Raw genomic sequence first — 18,494 nt, 5'->3', positions numbered from 1 at the left:
TTTATCCTGATCAGAGAGGCAGACTGTGTGTGTTTTTCAAGTTTGCGAGGGAGATGTCTTTTTAGCTTTTGGCACGACATGGCACGATTTGTGTGAGTGATGTATCCCGGTGTTAGTTTGGCACTGGTGCTGATGTTGTTAGTGTGTGTGTGTGTGTGTGTGTGTGTGTGTGCAGGAGGAAGGTGGGTGTGTGTTCTTAACCCACAACATGCTGCACACTCCCCATGAGGCTTACTTTTGCAAATCAATGCAGCCATGAAAACACATCTCATCCAACTGCGCCTGTATCTCCTGCACACACACACACACACACACACACACACACACATATAGCTACACAATGAAGGCAGCAGAATTACATCAAAATCTACATATTTCCCCAGAATCAGTTTTTCTGGTGTTGCCTCTCTTGGCTGTGGGTCTCTGCCAGGCTCTCAAGGTCATCCCCCCTGTTGGCAAACGATGGTAAAGGGACAGTGTTACGTAATAGCTCGCCGCCCGGCTGAGGGGCAGGTCTGCTGGTTGCTACAGGACTGTAAAATGTACTCATCTGACAGTACATCTTTGTGTCAGTCCACACCTGCCTGCTGTCTGATTTTTTAGATTATATTTGGCTCTGACGAGGCCCCGGCGGACTAAAGACAAAGGGCTATGACTCAGGTTTGCTCTGCAATGCACTTGCAAACTGACCCAGAGAGTCTCGTCCCAGACCCGGTTTCCCCCCCATCGTTTCTCCGGCGCTGACATCTGCTGATTATGCAGCACGCTGTCTGTTTTGTTCCTCATGTATATGTGAGAAGCTGGTGAGAAGCATTACCATGCGTAAGAGCTAAGAGGGGAGGGGAGGGTGTGTGTTCAGTGCTCGTGCTAATGAGAGTGTCATGCCACCGCATCTGTCTGGGATCACACCCCTTGTTACGCGCAAATAACTTTCATTTGCATGTATGTCTTTGTTCATATTTTCACTGCTGGTGCACTTCTCTGTGAGAGATGGTGAAGATGTATGCGCGAGCTGCAGAACGTGGAAGGAATTTCATCATTGTCACATTTGTAGGCTGCTGACTATATAGCAAAGGCTGAGTGGAGAGATTTTTGTTCAGTTATCGAACGTTTAAAAAATGGTTTTCGTTCCATTCCTCATTTCGTGCAGTACAAGGCTGAGGGTAAACATTAAGCGGGCAGAGGAGAGGATGGAAAGGCTCTTACATCATTCTGAAAATATGACAGCTGAGATGTAAGACGAGAAGAATTAAAGATATGGAAGACAGATGTTTCTTTCTGGACTTCCTGTGGTGCCATGGGAAGAAACACAAAGTCACAATGTCTTCACATTTGGAAAGATCGACAGCACGAATGGACAAAATCATCCATAATTCCACCTTCACAAAAATTTAGAAGAGAGGGGCCAAACAGAAGCGGGAGAAATTCTACGACTGAAAACTGAAATCAACTGTACGCTGGAAACCATTCAGGCCGCCTTAACCACTTGAGGGTAGAGTTAGCTTATAGTTAGCTACGATGCTACAGACGAGTTGAAAAGTGCAGCTTGGTGTTAAAATTATCAGATAATGTGCAGATCTGGAGGGGCATTCAAAGCATCAACATTTGAGGATAGCAGGAGTGGAATGCAAAGACCATGTGCAGAATTTAATAGCCAAACTACTCAAAGACAAACAGAGCAGACACACAACACCGCCACATCCTGGAAGAAAATAAAAGTCATCCTACCAAGGACGGCAGAAACAGCTCATTCAGGCAGAAGTCATTACTCAAAGGGATATTTCTTCCAAGACAAGAAGAAGAAACCTGAGACACACCAGGCATCTGATTTGGATTCCAAATGCCAGATACCAGGTCACACACAAGGGTGTTCACACAATCTTCACTGACCTTAAATAAGCATTACAGTGTGCACAGAGCGTCGCCAGAGCTGCTGGGTATACGTATTAAAAAGACGAGGACTGTAACGTGAGTCACACGTTACTAAAATACTACAGGTGGGAAATCTTTGGAAGCCTCATGATTCGATTCAATTCTGATTCCTTGATGTCTGATTCAGTTGTGAATCTATTCTCACCTGATCAGAGACAGACGGTTCAGTCTGCTCCAGTACACTGTGTGCCAAACCATTCATCAGTGTCCTTTTTCCACTCAAATACAACATGAAACACAACTGGCAATTAAGATGAATGGTTTTTCAGTCTTTTCATTTAAAAAAAAAAAAAACGTTAATGACTTTAATTAATTTGAAAGCATTTTACAATCTCCTGCCCTCGATGAGAAAAACAAAAACGCGGGGGCGGTGGAGCTGCTCTGCTCTGTTGTGATTAACGTCGTGTCTTTTAGCGGTGGAGAGCTGCAGCTTCTCTGATGCGCCGACATCACCGTCCGAGACACTGAACAGGCTCAGAAACAGACTCAGCTCCGAGTTTTCTTCTTCGGTTGTTTGCTGCAGCGTGTGTCGGTCAGCCGGGTCTCATTTGATGGTCTCTGGGCGATTGTGTAGAAAATCTTCACGATGTACATGAAATTGGGGATGTACCAGAAGTGTGTTATGTAATTTAACTTTTGATAACAATGTCTAGATGATCAGGAAGAATCTGTGCAACAACTTTGGGAAAAAGATGGCTGACAGAGAGACAAGGAGAAAACAGTGACATGTATGTAGAACTGATGGATACAGTGATCAATTACTTCAAATGAATGCGGGCCAGAGACGTAAAGTGTGAAACCAGTGGCCCTCTTTCCTACTTCCTACCTCCCTATTCTGGCCTCCTCGCTCAGGCTCAACCCATTTTCAAATTCAGCTACCCACCTGTTAAATTTCAGGACTATATCTTGCAGTCAGGCGATCTTTCAACACCTGGCAAAATACTCAGATTGCTTCTGTCTTAGTTCCCCTGCAAGAAAAGTCGTCACCAGAAACACATTTTGCTGTGATGACACAAACAACCCTGAAGAAAACATTACCAGCTGATGCTGTGAGGGATGGTAATTAAAAGAAGTACTTTCTCTACAAGCCATGTTGTTAAAATGGGGTAAAAAATGAAGCATTTCCATCTTCTGTATAATTCTTTCAACGAAATAATCCGTAAATGTGTGTTTTCTTAAAGCCCAACTGAACATCAAATAGCTCAAACACATAACACAAGCAGCAGGTGAAGATCTTCAAAAAGGAGTACGATGTTTTGAAAATGCTCTTAACACACCATGTTGCTACTTGCGTCACATTTACGGTTGTGCGTTTGCAGGTTTTACATAAAATGAGCTGTGGGGGATGTGTGATTTATTTAAGTGTTGCCTTTTTGTACACCATGAATTAGACACTCCAGATGAATTCTTTCTCAAGGACTAAATGTTATTACATATTATGATATAAGCTATTTTTAAAAACGAATTAATAAGGCCCAGGTATATTACTGTTCAACATAAAGCTGTGCCGGCGGCGACACACTGACACGATACAGATGCAGATTCAGCTCTGCCGCTTGTTGCATGAATCAAGGAAGACGGAGTCATGAGTAACATTATGATGCAGAGCTACGCTACCACTTTGTGAACATGTTAGAAGTCAATAAACATAAAGCACCACATCATAATCCATTTAATCCCTCTGAGCATCATATATGCAGACAGCGTGCTCGTGGCGTGCCTGACATGCAGAATTTAAGCTTAATTCTTAATGACTTCTGTAGGTCTAAGATGCAAAGTGGTTTATTTTCTATAAGCAAATGTGACAGACGTGCATTCTTGAATACATGTTGCAGACACTGACATGTGTGACTGGTGGAAGATATACCATATATACTGTAAGCATGAACACATGCACCAGTTCACATACTGTACATACATGCTGTATCAATATAAATGCATTTCCTTTCTATTATACAAGTGCCCACACACACACACACACACCGGCCTACACACACACACACCGGCCTGCACACACACACACGCACACACACACACACACACACACACACACACACACACACACATCTACACAGTCCCATGATGCAGCGGCTGTCATGTGTCTTGTGCTCACATCTCTCCCGGGACACATCTGTCTCCCGCTGCAGCTGCCGTCTTCAGCCTCAGCCCATCTTGTCTGACAGCTCATATTGTAACAGGAAAGTGTTTTGCAACCTGCTGTCGGAGTGCACTGCCTCCTCAGTCTCAACGCAGTACTGACAGACTTTTGGCTCGTTCCCGGGGATGTTTCTGATCGTCTGACATAGAAGAACAGGCTGGTCTGTAGTTGTCTTTAGACAGTGTTGTTTAACCCGTCATCACATGTATATACACATGAGAAAGTGTCTCGTCACCAATGAAGAAGTCACATCAGCTCTCACATCCCTGCCTAGTGAGTGTCACTAGGTACATGAGTTATAGAGGGTTTTTAAATCCACCTCATGTCCGTAACTTAGGTGTGTGCAGCCTCAGAGGCTGGCGAGCTATACTGAGGAAAAACGCAAATTACATGATTGAGACAAACACACTTAAAGCGACCACAAGAAAAGAAACGCCGCTGCCACCAGTGTAACTGAGTGTCTTGAGTTCACAAATGATAAAGGAGAGACAAAGACGCAACGTTAGCGCATTAAACAGCACCAAACTTTTTTTCATTTTCCCTCCACACCAGTAACCATTCCCTTATTCACACTGTGAGGAGGCACACTAGTTTTTTGTGCTCTCTAAATCACGATATCACAACGATACAGGACTCTGCAGACGATGACTGTCAGCCATCAGCGTTGGCTTTGTCCAACAGTTCAACCCTGCACCAAACTAACATTCAGCAGCAGCACATTACAGATACTCGTGTAGCTCTTTACCCCTAAATACCTCCAACAACACGCTGTCTGCCTGCAACTGCTCCGTCTCTTGTTCCCTCTTCTGTATCACCACCACCTTCTGTCAATCAAACAGACGGGGACACGCCCCTCCAGACAGCTGAGATGAAAGTATCCCACCGATACATCCCCAAAGACACCTTTTCTTTTATTTGATGGTAAAAAAAAAGCTATCCAGTACATTTAAAACATTATTTTTGATCAGATAGAGAGATGACTCTATGTGATTTCAGTTGGTGTAACAGATGTAAATCCCTGATTATGTCACATTGATGTCATTGGGGTTTCCTGGGCTTTGTGGAGTTGAAAAGATGAGCGTGTTTACAATACAGGGAGGTTCTAACAAAAGATTATGTGACTTTGCGTTGTGGCAAATATAGGTTAAAATGTTTCTTGACCCATATGTCAGGATACTTTGGCCTTTAATGCTTCAATTCCATTTTTAAATCTGTCTGCCCTTCTTGCACAATCAAATCACTGAATTACCACTTCAACTGATGACCGCTTTTTCAGCAGGTCCTTTACCACCGAATCCAAAATGTAACCTCTACGAAATGCTGAAATCATGTGTTTGTCATCCATTGTAAGAATCAGAAAAATTCAGAGTCTGTTTTGACATGTTAATATCCCCTTAGTGAATGCTGTATGGTTAGTTTAACATATTAGAGAGACATTCTGAATGCCAGATGAGTCAGACGGCTACGCGCCTGTATTATACAGAAAAAATCAGTTGTTTAACAAAAGAGACTCTATTGCACATTTTGTCTTCTTGGCAGTTTTGCCGTTGGCCTGCTAAATAGTTGCTTTTGAAAATCTCAGAACACCAATTTAGTAAAATGTTCCCATTGAAGCTGCAGTTGAAAAAACCACAGGGTCAGTTGTGAGTCAGAAAATTGTAGAGCCTCCATTAACCAGCTTCTGTCCTTTTCTAAAACACCTGAATGCCTTTACAATATCCACCAGGACACTATGCAATATTACTTAAAAGATGAAAGATTTTTATACATATTGCATAATCTGTGTCGACCCACAGAAAGTACGACCTCCTCACCCACAGGTATTGAATGTCATTACTAGTCCAGGAGTATAAATGTAAGGGAAGAGTCTGGCTGAATGGGATGTTATGTTGCTTTGTCTCACCTCAATAAATGACCCATAACTCTTACCTGATACCTGTGATATCCACAGTACTTGAATCAAGCGTCCCTTTGTGATCAAGGCTTTCTAAGTGGCCTTTAGAAAACTAGTGATGAGTAGCTGAGATGATATTCAGCCGTTATCAAACCCCCAAATTATGCTTTTCCCACACGTGTCAGAGAGATTCAGCCCAGTCGAGGTGCTGAATGAGCTCAGCTGGTAGAAAAGTCGTCCATCTCACCATCAAATTGTAGATCATTATCTTTATGGATTAAATTTCTTATTCTTATTCGATTGTTTAGCCCATAAAATGTTGAAAGATTCATCAGAATTTCACAGCTCTAGTGAACCTCCCAAAAGTTGTTAAACCTAATAGGATTGTTTCTTCTTTCCATATAAAATAATTTCATTGTGTCACTGACTAAATTGCATTTTCTGTTTATTATTATTATGATTATCCAATTAACCAACTTCATGTTCTATCACCATGGGGACAGCTTAGCCTTTGTGATACCTGCAGTGATTTCATTAGTAATGAATTAATGTATTTGTTGCATTGTTCATTTGGTTTACAGGCAGTGTGGAAGCATGATTAGTCACAACTTAATTTTAAGAGTTGCACATCATGAATCCCGTGCTCCTCACAGAGCGCGGGTTCATGCTGAGCCCGGCTGAAATCATTCTTCAAAATTGGATTTCAGGGCAAAGTATATCTATCTTCCTGAGACTAATAGTTTCCAAATTGTGGTGCAGGAACACAGGGAGGTTCCTAGAGATGAGGAATTGTTTATTAAACTTTGAGAATAACTTTTCTGATAGATGTGTCTGTCCCTCCACCTTTTCTCCCTCTTCATCAACAACGTAGACGACCAAAATAGATCAACTAACTGTCAGCGAACACACACACAGATACACACAGGCGTTCGTCAGTCCTTTATTTCACAACTTTTTGAAATAATTCGACCCCTGTGTATATCAGTGCCTGTATTAAAGAAGACACACACCTCTCTAGATGTAATGAAAAGGAGTAAAACATATTTTTGGCCCAATTCCAGTTTGATAAAGGCTGAAAGAAATTGTTGTGCATTTCAGGAAATTAAAAAGATTGATGGCACCTTAATGTCTGGACTATATCAAGCTACTGCAGCCAGCTAGTTAGCTTAGCCCCCTGTAAAGCTGCCAATTCTGGTGTTTACTTTTACGCAGAGCTAGACTACTGTGACAACTAACTATGGGTATTTCCCAAAACCCATTTATTACTGTAGTGCACTGTATGACTACTGTTGCTATTCCTATATTAGTTTCAGTTAACAAATGAGAAATCCTTCCTACTTCAACTAACAATGTACAAAGGGTACTATGTATTTTCTTGTTAATTTCATTTTGACATGATGCATTTCTTCTGTCCTTGGAACCAGTGGTTTCTGTTTCATTTTACTTAATTTCATTTCACTATCATCCATGAACTTGCAGAGACTCTCTTAACATAACCTAGCTGTCACAGATGGCCTTTCTACTTTATTGTTTTGGTGCAGCTATTATTGAACTGTGGTAATGTACTTGTGAGCAGGAACAATTTGGAAACTTGCCTTGGTTGTATGTTCAACACAATCTGGCATCACGTATGACAGTTGGCTGCTGAAATACGGTACCGAGCTGTGCTGTGACATAATCAAGCCCTGAGAGTGGACAATCAGCTAACGTGACTGCTATGAAAGATTTAATCATTTTTTTGCAGTAAAAAGGTTGCCGTTTGGCAGCCAGCTTCATTATCAGCAGTGAAGTGATGCCTAAGTCCTAAGTGAGCTTCACATCACTGCATTGTTGATTTGTAGTGTATTTAAATAAATAGAAGCCAGTAGCAGCCTGAGACGTGCGAGATCAATCTCCAAACTTACGGCATGCTTTTGAAAAATGGTCAGTTTGAAGTTGCTCGCTTGAACGGTGCTTTGCAAAAACCAATGCAGCATGGCAGGCCTCAGTGTATATATATTACTGCAGCAGCACTTCTTGGATGCTTGCCTGAGTCTCCTGTTCTCACTCCTGGGCACGAAGAGACAGATTGGCACCACACACACTGATTCGTGTCTCGCTCGGTCTTTTTGAAGGTAAAGAGGTCTAATAAAACATCTCAGCAGAGAGTACGAGAAGGAATGTTCCAAAACTCTTACCATCTTTTTTGGAAATTATAATAATTACGTGTTGGTTAATGAACTAATCAAGGCTATAAAATGACTTCCCACAGAGGCAGCTGGGTGCTAACAGCTCCAGTGGAGAAATTAATGGACATTAAATACCAAAAACACACTTGAGTTCCTCTTAAAAGTCACAGCGGACCAGTGACTTTTAAGATGTCATAATTACCCTTTTGAAAAATCCACGGGGTGTCACTCCAAAGTGAGATATTGAAAGTAAATAGCTTAAAACCTGTTATTTCTTCACACTTTGTTGATAATTTAAGTGTTTTTTTTTAAATTTTATACATTACTCCTCATGTAGCAGGACTTAAACAATGATTCATTTGTTTTTAAACCCTTGTGATGTACCTTTACCTTTTCACCTTTTACCACAAAAGTGTTACATATTGCACCTTTAATAGGGTAGAGTCAGGAGGGTTAGGGTTGAAGTTGGGAATTGTTGTAGTTTTGTGGAGGAAGTGGGTTTTTTTTTCAGCTTTAACAGGGTGAAACCCAACTAGAGTGGTTCCCTCAATCCATATGTTTATATAATACAGTTTATCATTGTAAAGAAAACGCTCTGGACGGATTTTAAGGGTTCAGAACTCTAACAACAAACAAACAAAACTAGGACAAGCAGCTGCTCAAAGGAAGAGAGAACATAAAAGCTGCATGTCTTACAAACTGACCCATTTATACAAGAAGAAATAACCGTTGAGGACTATTTCCCAACATGTGACACTGTTTCAGTTTGTTATTTTACACTCCATTGGTTTTTAAAGCTTATTTTTAGATGAATCTGTGGTTTGCACTTTATTAGAAATCTCTGTTTTTCTCCCAAAGGGCCTCCAGACTTTTAGGTTCATAACATTGACGTCATTAAAAAGGCATTTCTTTGCATTCTGCATTAAATGAAAAATGCTTAAGATCATTCATTTACTATACGTGTGTGTCTGTTTGTGTGTGTACGTGCTGCTTTTCTCAGGCAAAATGGGGAAACAGAACAGCAAGCTGACCCCTGAAGTGATGGAGGACCTGGTGAAGAACACAGAGTTTAACGAACACGAGCTGAAGCAGTGGTACAAGGGTTTCCTGAAGGACTGTCCCACCGGCCGACTCAACCTGGACGAGTTCCAGCAGCTCTATGTCAAGGTGAGACTCCACTGACTCACTGTCAGTCGATGCATCGTACATGTATCGTACGTTTCAGCACTCATTTGTTTGTGCTCGCCACACACACAAACTCAGTAAACACACACCTCTGAGCAAGTTTGACCAGAGTTCTGTAAAGCAGTAGATGTTTAGCAGCTAGCCAAAGATAGCTAGCAAAGAGCAGTAGTTGTTGTTTACTCTGATGATCTGCTGCCCCGTATGTTTTTGGAGCTACCTTCAAATTCTGGCCACAAATAATTCTACAAATTACACCTTTAAATCATTTCCTCGTCTTTCCATAATGATGTACTCGCGAAATTCTTTTGGCACGATAATTCTGCAGTTAAAATCTGATACCATGATCGCCCCAGCATTGATCTAAACAAAATCATACTATAGTTGGTAATTGAAGTAAATGTGTTTGAAGCTGATTTTATTGCTACTTAATTTGGTTAGCGTGTTAGCAAACACATCCAGCAGAGAACACAGAGAAACCTTCAGTCCAGTTTTTTCACTCTCCTTTTTTCTTTCTTTGTTTCTACACAAATATTCAGCTCTGTCATGGCTACATGCTAAGCTATGATCACTAGCGACATGCTAGCTGCACCCGTCCTCTGTCTGGTGCAGGACAGGTAGTACACAGTTCAGAACAAAACAATGTTGATGAGCAAAATGGATAATTGAACCAACATGTCATATCAGTCTGTGTTAATATAAAAACATTGAATTTGTAGCTTTAGATCCAGGTGAGTGTGTAGTTTGTTATGTTTATGGCAGGATATTGGTGATAGTGTAGCTGAAATATTAACAGTGTTGTTTGGGGTCACATGAATATATTCTGAGTCACCACCAAAAACCACGGAGGGACTCCCAGTATAAACCCTGTAAGATTTTAGCAGGCATCCTGCCATGTTCCCATTGGCCACTCTTGTATCTGGGCAGAAAACCAACAGAGAGGCAGGATCAGATGATTATCTTCTCATGCTAATAAGTAGCCCTACGGTATCTCATTACCTCAGACAGAAGAGTGTGAATTCATTCCGTGATTTATTCATTTGGTCGTATAAAATCAGGCGGGAACACATTCATTGAAACAGTGATCTCATAATGGAAGAGAATTTACGGTTAAATAGCACAATAAGTAGCTATAAATGTAGACTCACTACGTCTGGGAGTGTTTCTACTATACTATCATCTGCTGCTGCTATAAAAAGTGGATGAAATGGGTTATTTCCTGGCTCGAAATGAGACTAATGTGAGCTGCGACCTACCGATCCTTTTACAGAAAGATAAATGTACTAGAACTGAGCAATATATCAGTATATATCATTACTTATTTATTTGGTTTATATCTTTTATTAATAAAATGAAACTATGTATCATCTTACAGCCGGGATCATTATATCATGATTTGGCAGAAGTGTCCTCTTTTCCTGGTTTTAAATGCTGCGTTACAGTGAAGTAAGTTGTTTAAAATTGAGATGTACATCATGTATTGTGATGTAATTTAAAACATATTGAGATATAGTTTGAAGCCCACATCGCCCAGCCAAAGATCCTCAGCACCTCGAGGAAACACTGTCTTTGAAAGTCTAAAACTGTAACATTATTGAGTAAATATCGAGCCTAAACTCGTCTGGAAGTTTATTCTTGTTTACTTTATTCAAAATACTCTCAGTCCCTGTTTTAGCTGTTACGTCAGGCATCTTGTGTCCTCTTGTCCTCTATTCCTTTAATGTCCTCAGAGTTCATTAAAGAAGCGAGTAGTGTAAGAATAGGCCTTTTATCAATGGTGCCAGGAAATGCCTCATAACCAGAGGGGGTGGGCTGCCGTTATATAAGACACGCCTGGGCACCGGGGTCACGGGTGCACTTCCTCTAAATGCCATCGGAGCTCATGCATCAGCTGAGACCTGAAGAAATAAAATGGTGAAAAACATCAGACGTGAGCGAACGCACGTCTGCCAGGATCAGAACGAAGCACATCTGTCACCGTCGGGAGTGACATTTTTTTTTCCATTTGGACCAATTTGTCCCGTTAAAACCTACTAAAAAGCATCAAAATCCTTTTAAAATTGAACTATAAAAATAACCCCGACCCCTGGGAAATAATAGAGAGTTTGGCAGCTCTGATAGACGGATACAAACACAAGAGAAATCAGATGGAATATCCCTTAAAATCCCTTCACAGCACAATACGACGGCTCAAAGGGTGGCAACATTGCTCCCATGTTGAAGGGTCTTGTAGGCTTCTGGGTAAATCCTATTATTGATGCATCCTATTGTGTTTCTAGGCAACAGCGTATCAGTGATAGCGCTTTATTTAAATCCAGAGGGCTGATAAGTGGAAAAACGTTCTGCTGCGACCTCACATTAACGGGACAAATTGTTCCTGTGAAGAGTGACTCTGCATGTGTGTGTGTGTGTGTGTGTGTGTGTGTGTAGTGTGTGTGTGATAAGGGGGGGTCATATGTTTAGTGGGAGGAAGGGGGAGAAAGAAAAGTGTGTTTTTTTTGCGTCAGTTGAAAGCGAGAAGATAACAAAAGAAGGGAAGGGAAAGTCTGTGTTCATTATTCATTAGTTATCAGTTAATTAGAATAAGGAATGTACAGGAATATGTGTGTGTGTGTGTTTGTGTGTGTGTGTGTGTGTTTGTGAGTCATCCCTGTGCATGCATGCGTGAGATTGGCAGGGTTCGACGTACACCTGTGCACCGAGATCTTTATATCTCTGCACTCCCACACCATTTGCACAGATCTGCACCTGTGACAGTCGGCCAGCCGCTCCCCCCCGCCAGGGTGCTAACTGCAGTGTTACCTCCACTCGGCTGCCTGCCCGGACTCAATGTACTGTTATGGTTGGAAGTCGAAAACGCTGTTCTCTTGCTTCTTCTTTTGTGTATATTTTTTTCTTTCTTTCTTTGTTCTGTCTCGTTCAGCCTGGCACCTTTGTGGTGGTGATCATCCTTTAGGCTGTGAAAAGGAAGAGTGAGGAAGAGGAAGTGATAAAGAGGGAGAGTTGAGAAGTAGAGCCATGAAAGGACGGGAAGAGAGAAAGCAGGTGTAGCATGTCGGCTGGAAATAATAGGTTTGTGTATCTCAGGGCAGTCCGTGATATTCAGAGTTGACGCCGCGGTGTATCGTACAGTCGACAGTACGTATTTCTCTGAACACCAGAACCAGTGTTATCACTCTGGATGGTTTCATTTGATCAGGACGAGAGCTCATGAATAACTCATCACAAAAGAACTCATTAAAAGTAATGAATGTCAGTCAGATTTCTTCTATAAAGTTTAAGAATTCATCTTTATCAATTGCTGTATTCAAAAGTCCGGCTGAATGGATGTGGAAATTTAGATTGTGAAATTAGAAGTAGATGAAACGGTTTTCCAGGAGATAATAACGTAATTTAAATGTCCATCGGTAATGTCAGCTCAAATGAAACAACTTATTGAAATGCATATTTAACATTTGAAATATCAGTTAACTCTCACTGTGGGGACGAGGCTGAAGAGACGATTTAGTCTTTTGAATAATAAAAATCTAGCAAAGCATCAAAGTGCTTGACACTGATCAGTTGATGGAAAGAAAATTAAAAGATAAAGAAAGAAAACTATTTTGATATTTGATGAATGGTTTCTTTTCTGAAAATAGATTTTCTGTTTTCTTTATTTATGATAGTAAATGAATCGGTGAAGATTTGGACTGGTGGTTGGACAAAATAAAAAATTGAGGACATTACTTTGAGCTCTTGGAATTTGTGATTTTTTAAATTTTTCTAAAGTAATATTCGATCAATTGTGAAAATCATCGTCAGAGTAAAAATCATTATTTGATATATTACAGTCCTGAAATAGATTAAACCAAATCTTAGAAACACAATTTAGAGTTAATTTTCTGCAAATCGACTGACTGATTGATTGATTGATTGATGGACCAGTCGTTTTGCCATGAATCCGTAAGCTCCCTGTCGTGAGACGCCGGCGGTCAACGTCAGGACCGTCTGTGCGCATCTGTTGCCTTAGTTTTCGCAGTGTGTTCACGCCATTGGCACGATACAATCATAATATTGTCCGACTCAAATATCACGATAGTCAATATTATCGTTGCTCTAACTGTGCTGGGTGATGTACAGCATGTAGCCTCATTTAAATCCCTCGGCTGGCCTTTTTGTCACACTTTAAACCCCATATATTATAAAAACTGCCGCTCTTAGAAACTAAGTCCTCCACGTCTGTATGTTGAAGCGCTGCGTGCAGGCATACAGATTAACTGCTGTCAGGCCAATTAATCTGTAATAAACTCCCAAATATCGTGCACATCGCCTTTGTTGCCACGATATTCCACAACTGGTATCTGTATTCTGTATTCCACTTCCTTATTTTTTTGCCTCCACACTCTCTCTAATACCACTTACAACTGTTTGTCAGACATATTCTCAATTAGAGATGGATATAATAGCAGGAGTGTTGCAAAAATGATCAACAATCACTCCAGTTTGTATATTTGCAGTCCTGAGTCTTCGGCTCCCTTATGAGGGAACGTACATTGGCTGAAGTCTTCATGGTGGGTTGAAGTGCAGTCAGCTTTTCCTCTTTCATCCTCATCTTTTCCTTCAGTCATCGCTGTTTGTGTGTCTGGGCCCCAGTGTAATAAAGAAAATGCCTCTGAGAAATGAACCGGTAGCTCAGGTTTTAGTCTCACTTTGTTTGTCAGGTGTAATTTTATTATACAACGAAGGTTTTAACAAGATGTTCAATCACTTAACACTCCCAGTATCCACGTCTTGTCTGTCTTGTTTCTTCACTTTCCCAGCGGAGCGTCGCTGTCATAAATCCTGGTCAACCGCGCCGGATCATCAATTGACCTCCCGCATGTTTTTGTTTCCCAGTGGATTTTCACTTTTAGTGGCATCGCCAATGCCAGACAGCGACATAAAAATGGAAGTGAGGCCTCTGCGACGATTCACACTCAAGTGCTTGTATGCCACGGTGTGTGAAATTTCTCATCTCTGACACACCAGCCGCCGCGGGAGCCATTCGTAACAAGATAACGACACTCACTGAGATGTTAAGGTGATAGATTTTGTCACTTGAATTTTTCCCTTCCTGCGATTGATGCATGCAGAGACAGCACATCCATTTAACAGATCCATACACGTCCACAACAACAACATTAGTCTTTCGTTTAAAACAGGGAAATACTATTGTTGCCCTGCTGTTGTCGTATCTGTCTATTCAGAGTTTTAGTGTGTTGGTTGACAGTAACATGAAATGAGCATTAGTGTTGTTGGTCGCCTGCCAGTCGGTGTTCTGTTGATGTTATTGTGATTGGATGGATGTCAGCATAATGGACTTCATTATGGTTTCTGCTACACGCAGCAACTCTCCATCTCTGTCTCTGCCGCTCATATTACTCTCTGATTGTTTCTATGGAGAGAACACGCACCGAAGTACAGGAAAACACAAACACAAAGAGTTTGATAGTTCAACTGTTGTATTTTCACCTTTTCGCGGTTTCTGTGCAGCTCCGGAAAGCCGCGGAGAAAGATTCAGTAGTTGTAGTGTAGCATCAAAAAGTCTGACGGTTTGAAACGAAGAATGTCAACAGTGAACTTCTGCTTTGGTGCTTCAGATGAGAAGCGTTGTGAAGGGGAGAGACGGCCCTGCTGTAGATTGGAAGCAGTGCTGTAATACTGGCACACACACACACACACACACACACACACACACACACACACACACTCACACACACACACACACACAGATGCATGCTGACCTGAATATAGATGCACTGTATGGATGGATTCCGCTCTGTTGCGTCTCGCTTGCATAGCCTCAAGGCTTCTGCTGCTGACGGGTGTGCGCTGTGTGTGTTTCTCTGTGTGTGTGTGTGTGCACCACTGACCGCTCAGCAACACTGTGATAGTGTTTATCGCCTCCCCAGACAGACACACAGACACACAGAGAGTAAATGGAGCGACAGACGGACAATGACATCATCTGGCCGACAGCCTGCTTTCTGTGAGGGAACATATGTCACCTGATCACAGAAGACAAACCACAGATAGAAAAGATAGAGGTGCAGCTGTAGATCAACGTGGGAATCAGCTGTAAAAGCCCACCGGGAAGTGTTACCTGGAAAATCCTTTTGTAATAATTTGGATGTGTGAGACACATATTGGGGTTTGGTCTCTGCAGTGGCGTCGACATGACATGTAAAACAAAAAGGTAATCCAACTGTGTTCCACTTCTATTCATCACGTCAAACAGACCTCTCAACGTTACTGCCAAGCCAGGTGTGAGTTTTTAGGCTGATGCTTATACAGATTGTAAAAAAAACTCTGAAGTGTGATTGTGATTTGTGATATTAATGGATTCTTATAATAATAGTTGATTTCCTTCTTGAATTAAAAACAACCTTAATTGCATAAAGCTGTAGTCACAGTGAGCAGAACATTCAAGCACCACACTGTTCTTTAACAGCCTATCATAAAACATTTTAAAAGTGTATCGGTACACATATTTTAACAATTCAAGAAAGACAAATAAATAAAAACTATAATTTCCTCTTTTAGATAAATATGCAACTATTATATTAACGTTTACAACATCTGAACTAAATACAAATATGTGCTCAACTCACTATCATGATGCGATTTTACTGAAAGGACAAGTTCACCCAGAAATAGGCATTCAGTCATTATCTAATCACCCTCGCGCTGATGGAAAGTCACATGAAGTTTCGTGGTCCACAAAATATTTCTGGAGCGTCACAGCAAAACAGTGTTGCAGCATTCTGCTAAACAACTGAAGGAGCTGGAGACTTGATTTAAAATGCAGAAAAACAACTGAGGAAACAAACATAAAATGAATCCATACAGTCCGTCTAGCATAATTCAGGTCTGCAGACCCCCAGAGATCCAAGATTGATTTAAAAATACATTATTTATAACCTTGATGTTTGGTATAGTATCTCCTGTATCCACTCCAGACGGGGATGCACACTAATGCTTTTAGCTTTGCAACTAAAGTGAAGAATTTGGCTTTCTAAAGGATATAAAAACATCTTTTTAAGTCAGTTTGGACACCGGTTATATATGTGTACTCCTTTAATTCTGACGTGATTAAAAGCTTAAGCCAAAGATATGTTGCCAAAAAAATAATGGGGTGTCCCCTCTTGCATGAATACAGTGCAGCTGGTGGTGTGGGTGTATTTATGTAGCTTTTCATAACATTGCATAACATGAATTATTCCTCTCCATCTCCTCCGTTTCACTACACGGCACTCTTTCCATCCTTCTCTCTCATCCCTTGGTGTTTTTTTTCCCCGTCTCTGTCTTTACCCACCTCCTCTCTCACCTCCCTTCCTCTCTGTCCAAGTAGGCTTGTGGCTGCCATACACTAAAAATAGCTTTTGCCATCTCAGAAGCTCTCATGCCCGTCTCCATCGCTGTCACAACACAGGCACACACACAAACTCAGGGAAATTCTGTTCGGCAGTATGAAACAATACGTGTTCACTTGAGAAGACCTCATTTTGCACATTGCACTGTGCTCGAATATAGAAACAGTCTTTGTTTAGAGCTCAGAGAATTTGAGTCATGCAAACGCTAATGATAAACTCTGGACTAAGTGACTCACTCATTATGACAGTCAGTCGTTTACAATGTTTAGAAAGCACGGAGGGAGGAGAATCTGACACTGAATTAGTAGACTGTAATTTCATGAAGACAAACAGTGTTTTTATTTTCAATTTTGTGCGGTCTTTCAGAACAGTAATTTGATTGTTGGTGTCCAAAAATCACTGAAACGGAGACAAACAACACATAAATACACTCAGAGCGGCAGAAAAGGACGACAGGATGATGGACAGGTAGAGACAGAGAGGGGGAAGAAAATGGACAGATGGGCGGATATGTGGTGATGAATTTCTTTTGAACCTATCAGCTGCTCTCTGGCCCAGCTGTTGTGTCTCACTTTGAACCTTGAAGTTGTAATTGAATTATCCAGCGAGCTTCAGCCTGTGTCACTGCTTCTGCTGCTGCAGTGTGAGAAGCAGAAAATGGAAGATAGTGAGTACCTTTAGATGCTTCTAGTAAGATAATGGGGCCTTTTCTGGGTGGGGGAATGATTTTCAGATTGAGCTGTGTGTAACCATTAGCACACCCTCCGTAAGAACAACCCATTTATCGTGGTCGATCTGAGAAGGCGACAGGCCACAGAGCTTTTAGCCTGCGGTGCAGTTGGGTGGTCGTGGGAAATTACCTTCAGCTGGTTAACAAGTGTTCAAGCCGCTGAGTCAGCAAGTATCCACCCTTGAGAAAGGATGCTGGACCATGCAGTAATCTGATTACTGCTCATACATTATTTTCCATTTGTATTGTGCATTAAAAGAAAGATTATGAGAAATAAACATTACATTCTTGCCCAAATCGTGTTAGAAAACACTGTAATCACATCAGATAGTACATAAAGAAAATCTGCCAAGACAATGGCGTGGATTAATATGCCCTCAATGTCAAGTCAGGTCATCTTGCATTTGTCAAAGTACTCTGTAAATAAAATGGGTCTTGCTAATCAGTGGAGTAGCCCTCCTCTTCCTAGCTTGTAGTGCTTTAGAGTAGGACATTATTAGGTTAGTATCCTGGCTCCCCTCCTTCTTTCTTTCCTGCTCTCTTTATCTTGTTTTAGATTTTCACTCTCTCGGTTTCTCTGGCTGTCCTGCCGTATGTAATAATTCTTTTTTATAGTTTTGTTCAGTCTGTTAAGTCTCCCTGTTACTGATCAATAGCCCAACATAATGACAGTTCAAGTAGTAGGTTGACATTTTAGGGAATACACTTCTTTCACCGTCTTGCCAAGACTGAGAGAATGTCAATACCAATCTTGTGTCTTTATGATGAATATCAATCAAGAAGCCGCCAAGGAGATGGTTAACAGAGGGAAACGGCTTGCCTGGCTCTTTTATAGTAAAAATAAAACCACATCAGTGTATTTTTATTAGAATACGTGTTAAATAGCTCCGTAAAGAGGCCGTACTGTGTGCTCCTGAATGTGCAGAGAGCAGGATGCTCCTGCTATGGCATATAGAGAGGAAGGAGTGGATTGCTAACGGCAAAATGGACAGGAAGTCAGCTTAACGATGACAACGTAACAGCAGCTAATATATACACA

The 18,494-nt window shown here is 41.3% G+C and overlaps 1 protein-coding gene across 1 annotated transcript in view; it reads left to right on the top strand.

Annotated features, from left to right (window-relative positions):
• Positions 1-18,494, top strand: part of vsnl1a (visinin-like 1a) — a 34,971-nt gene that overhangs the window by 640 nt on the left and 15,837 nt on the right. Inside the window, exon 2 of the mRNA XM_030405194.1 lies at positions 9,153-9,319. Within this exon, the coding sequence (XP_030261054.1) occupies positions 9,158-9,319 (162 nt within the window). The 5' untranslated portion in view covers positions 9,153-9,157. The remainder of the gene's footprint in view (positions 1-9,152; positions 9,320-18,494) is intronic.

The sequence above is a fragment of the Sparus aurata genome, chromosome 22 (assembly GCF_900880675.1).
Source record: "Sparus aurata chromosome 22, fSpaAur1.1, whole genome shotgun sequence".
NCBI lineage: Eukaryota > Metazoa > Chordata > Actinopteri > Spariformes > Sparidae > Sparus > Sparus aurata.
This window is presented reverse-complemented; position numbering and strand designations above follow the sequence as displayed.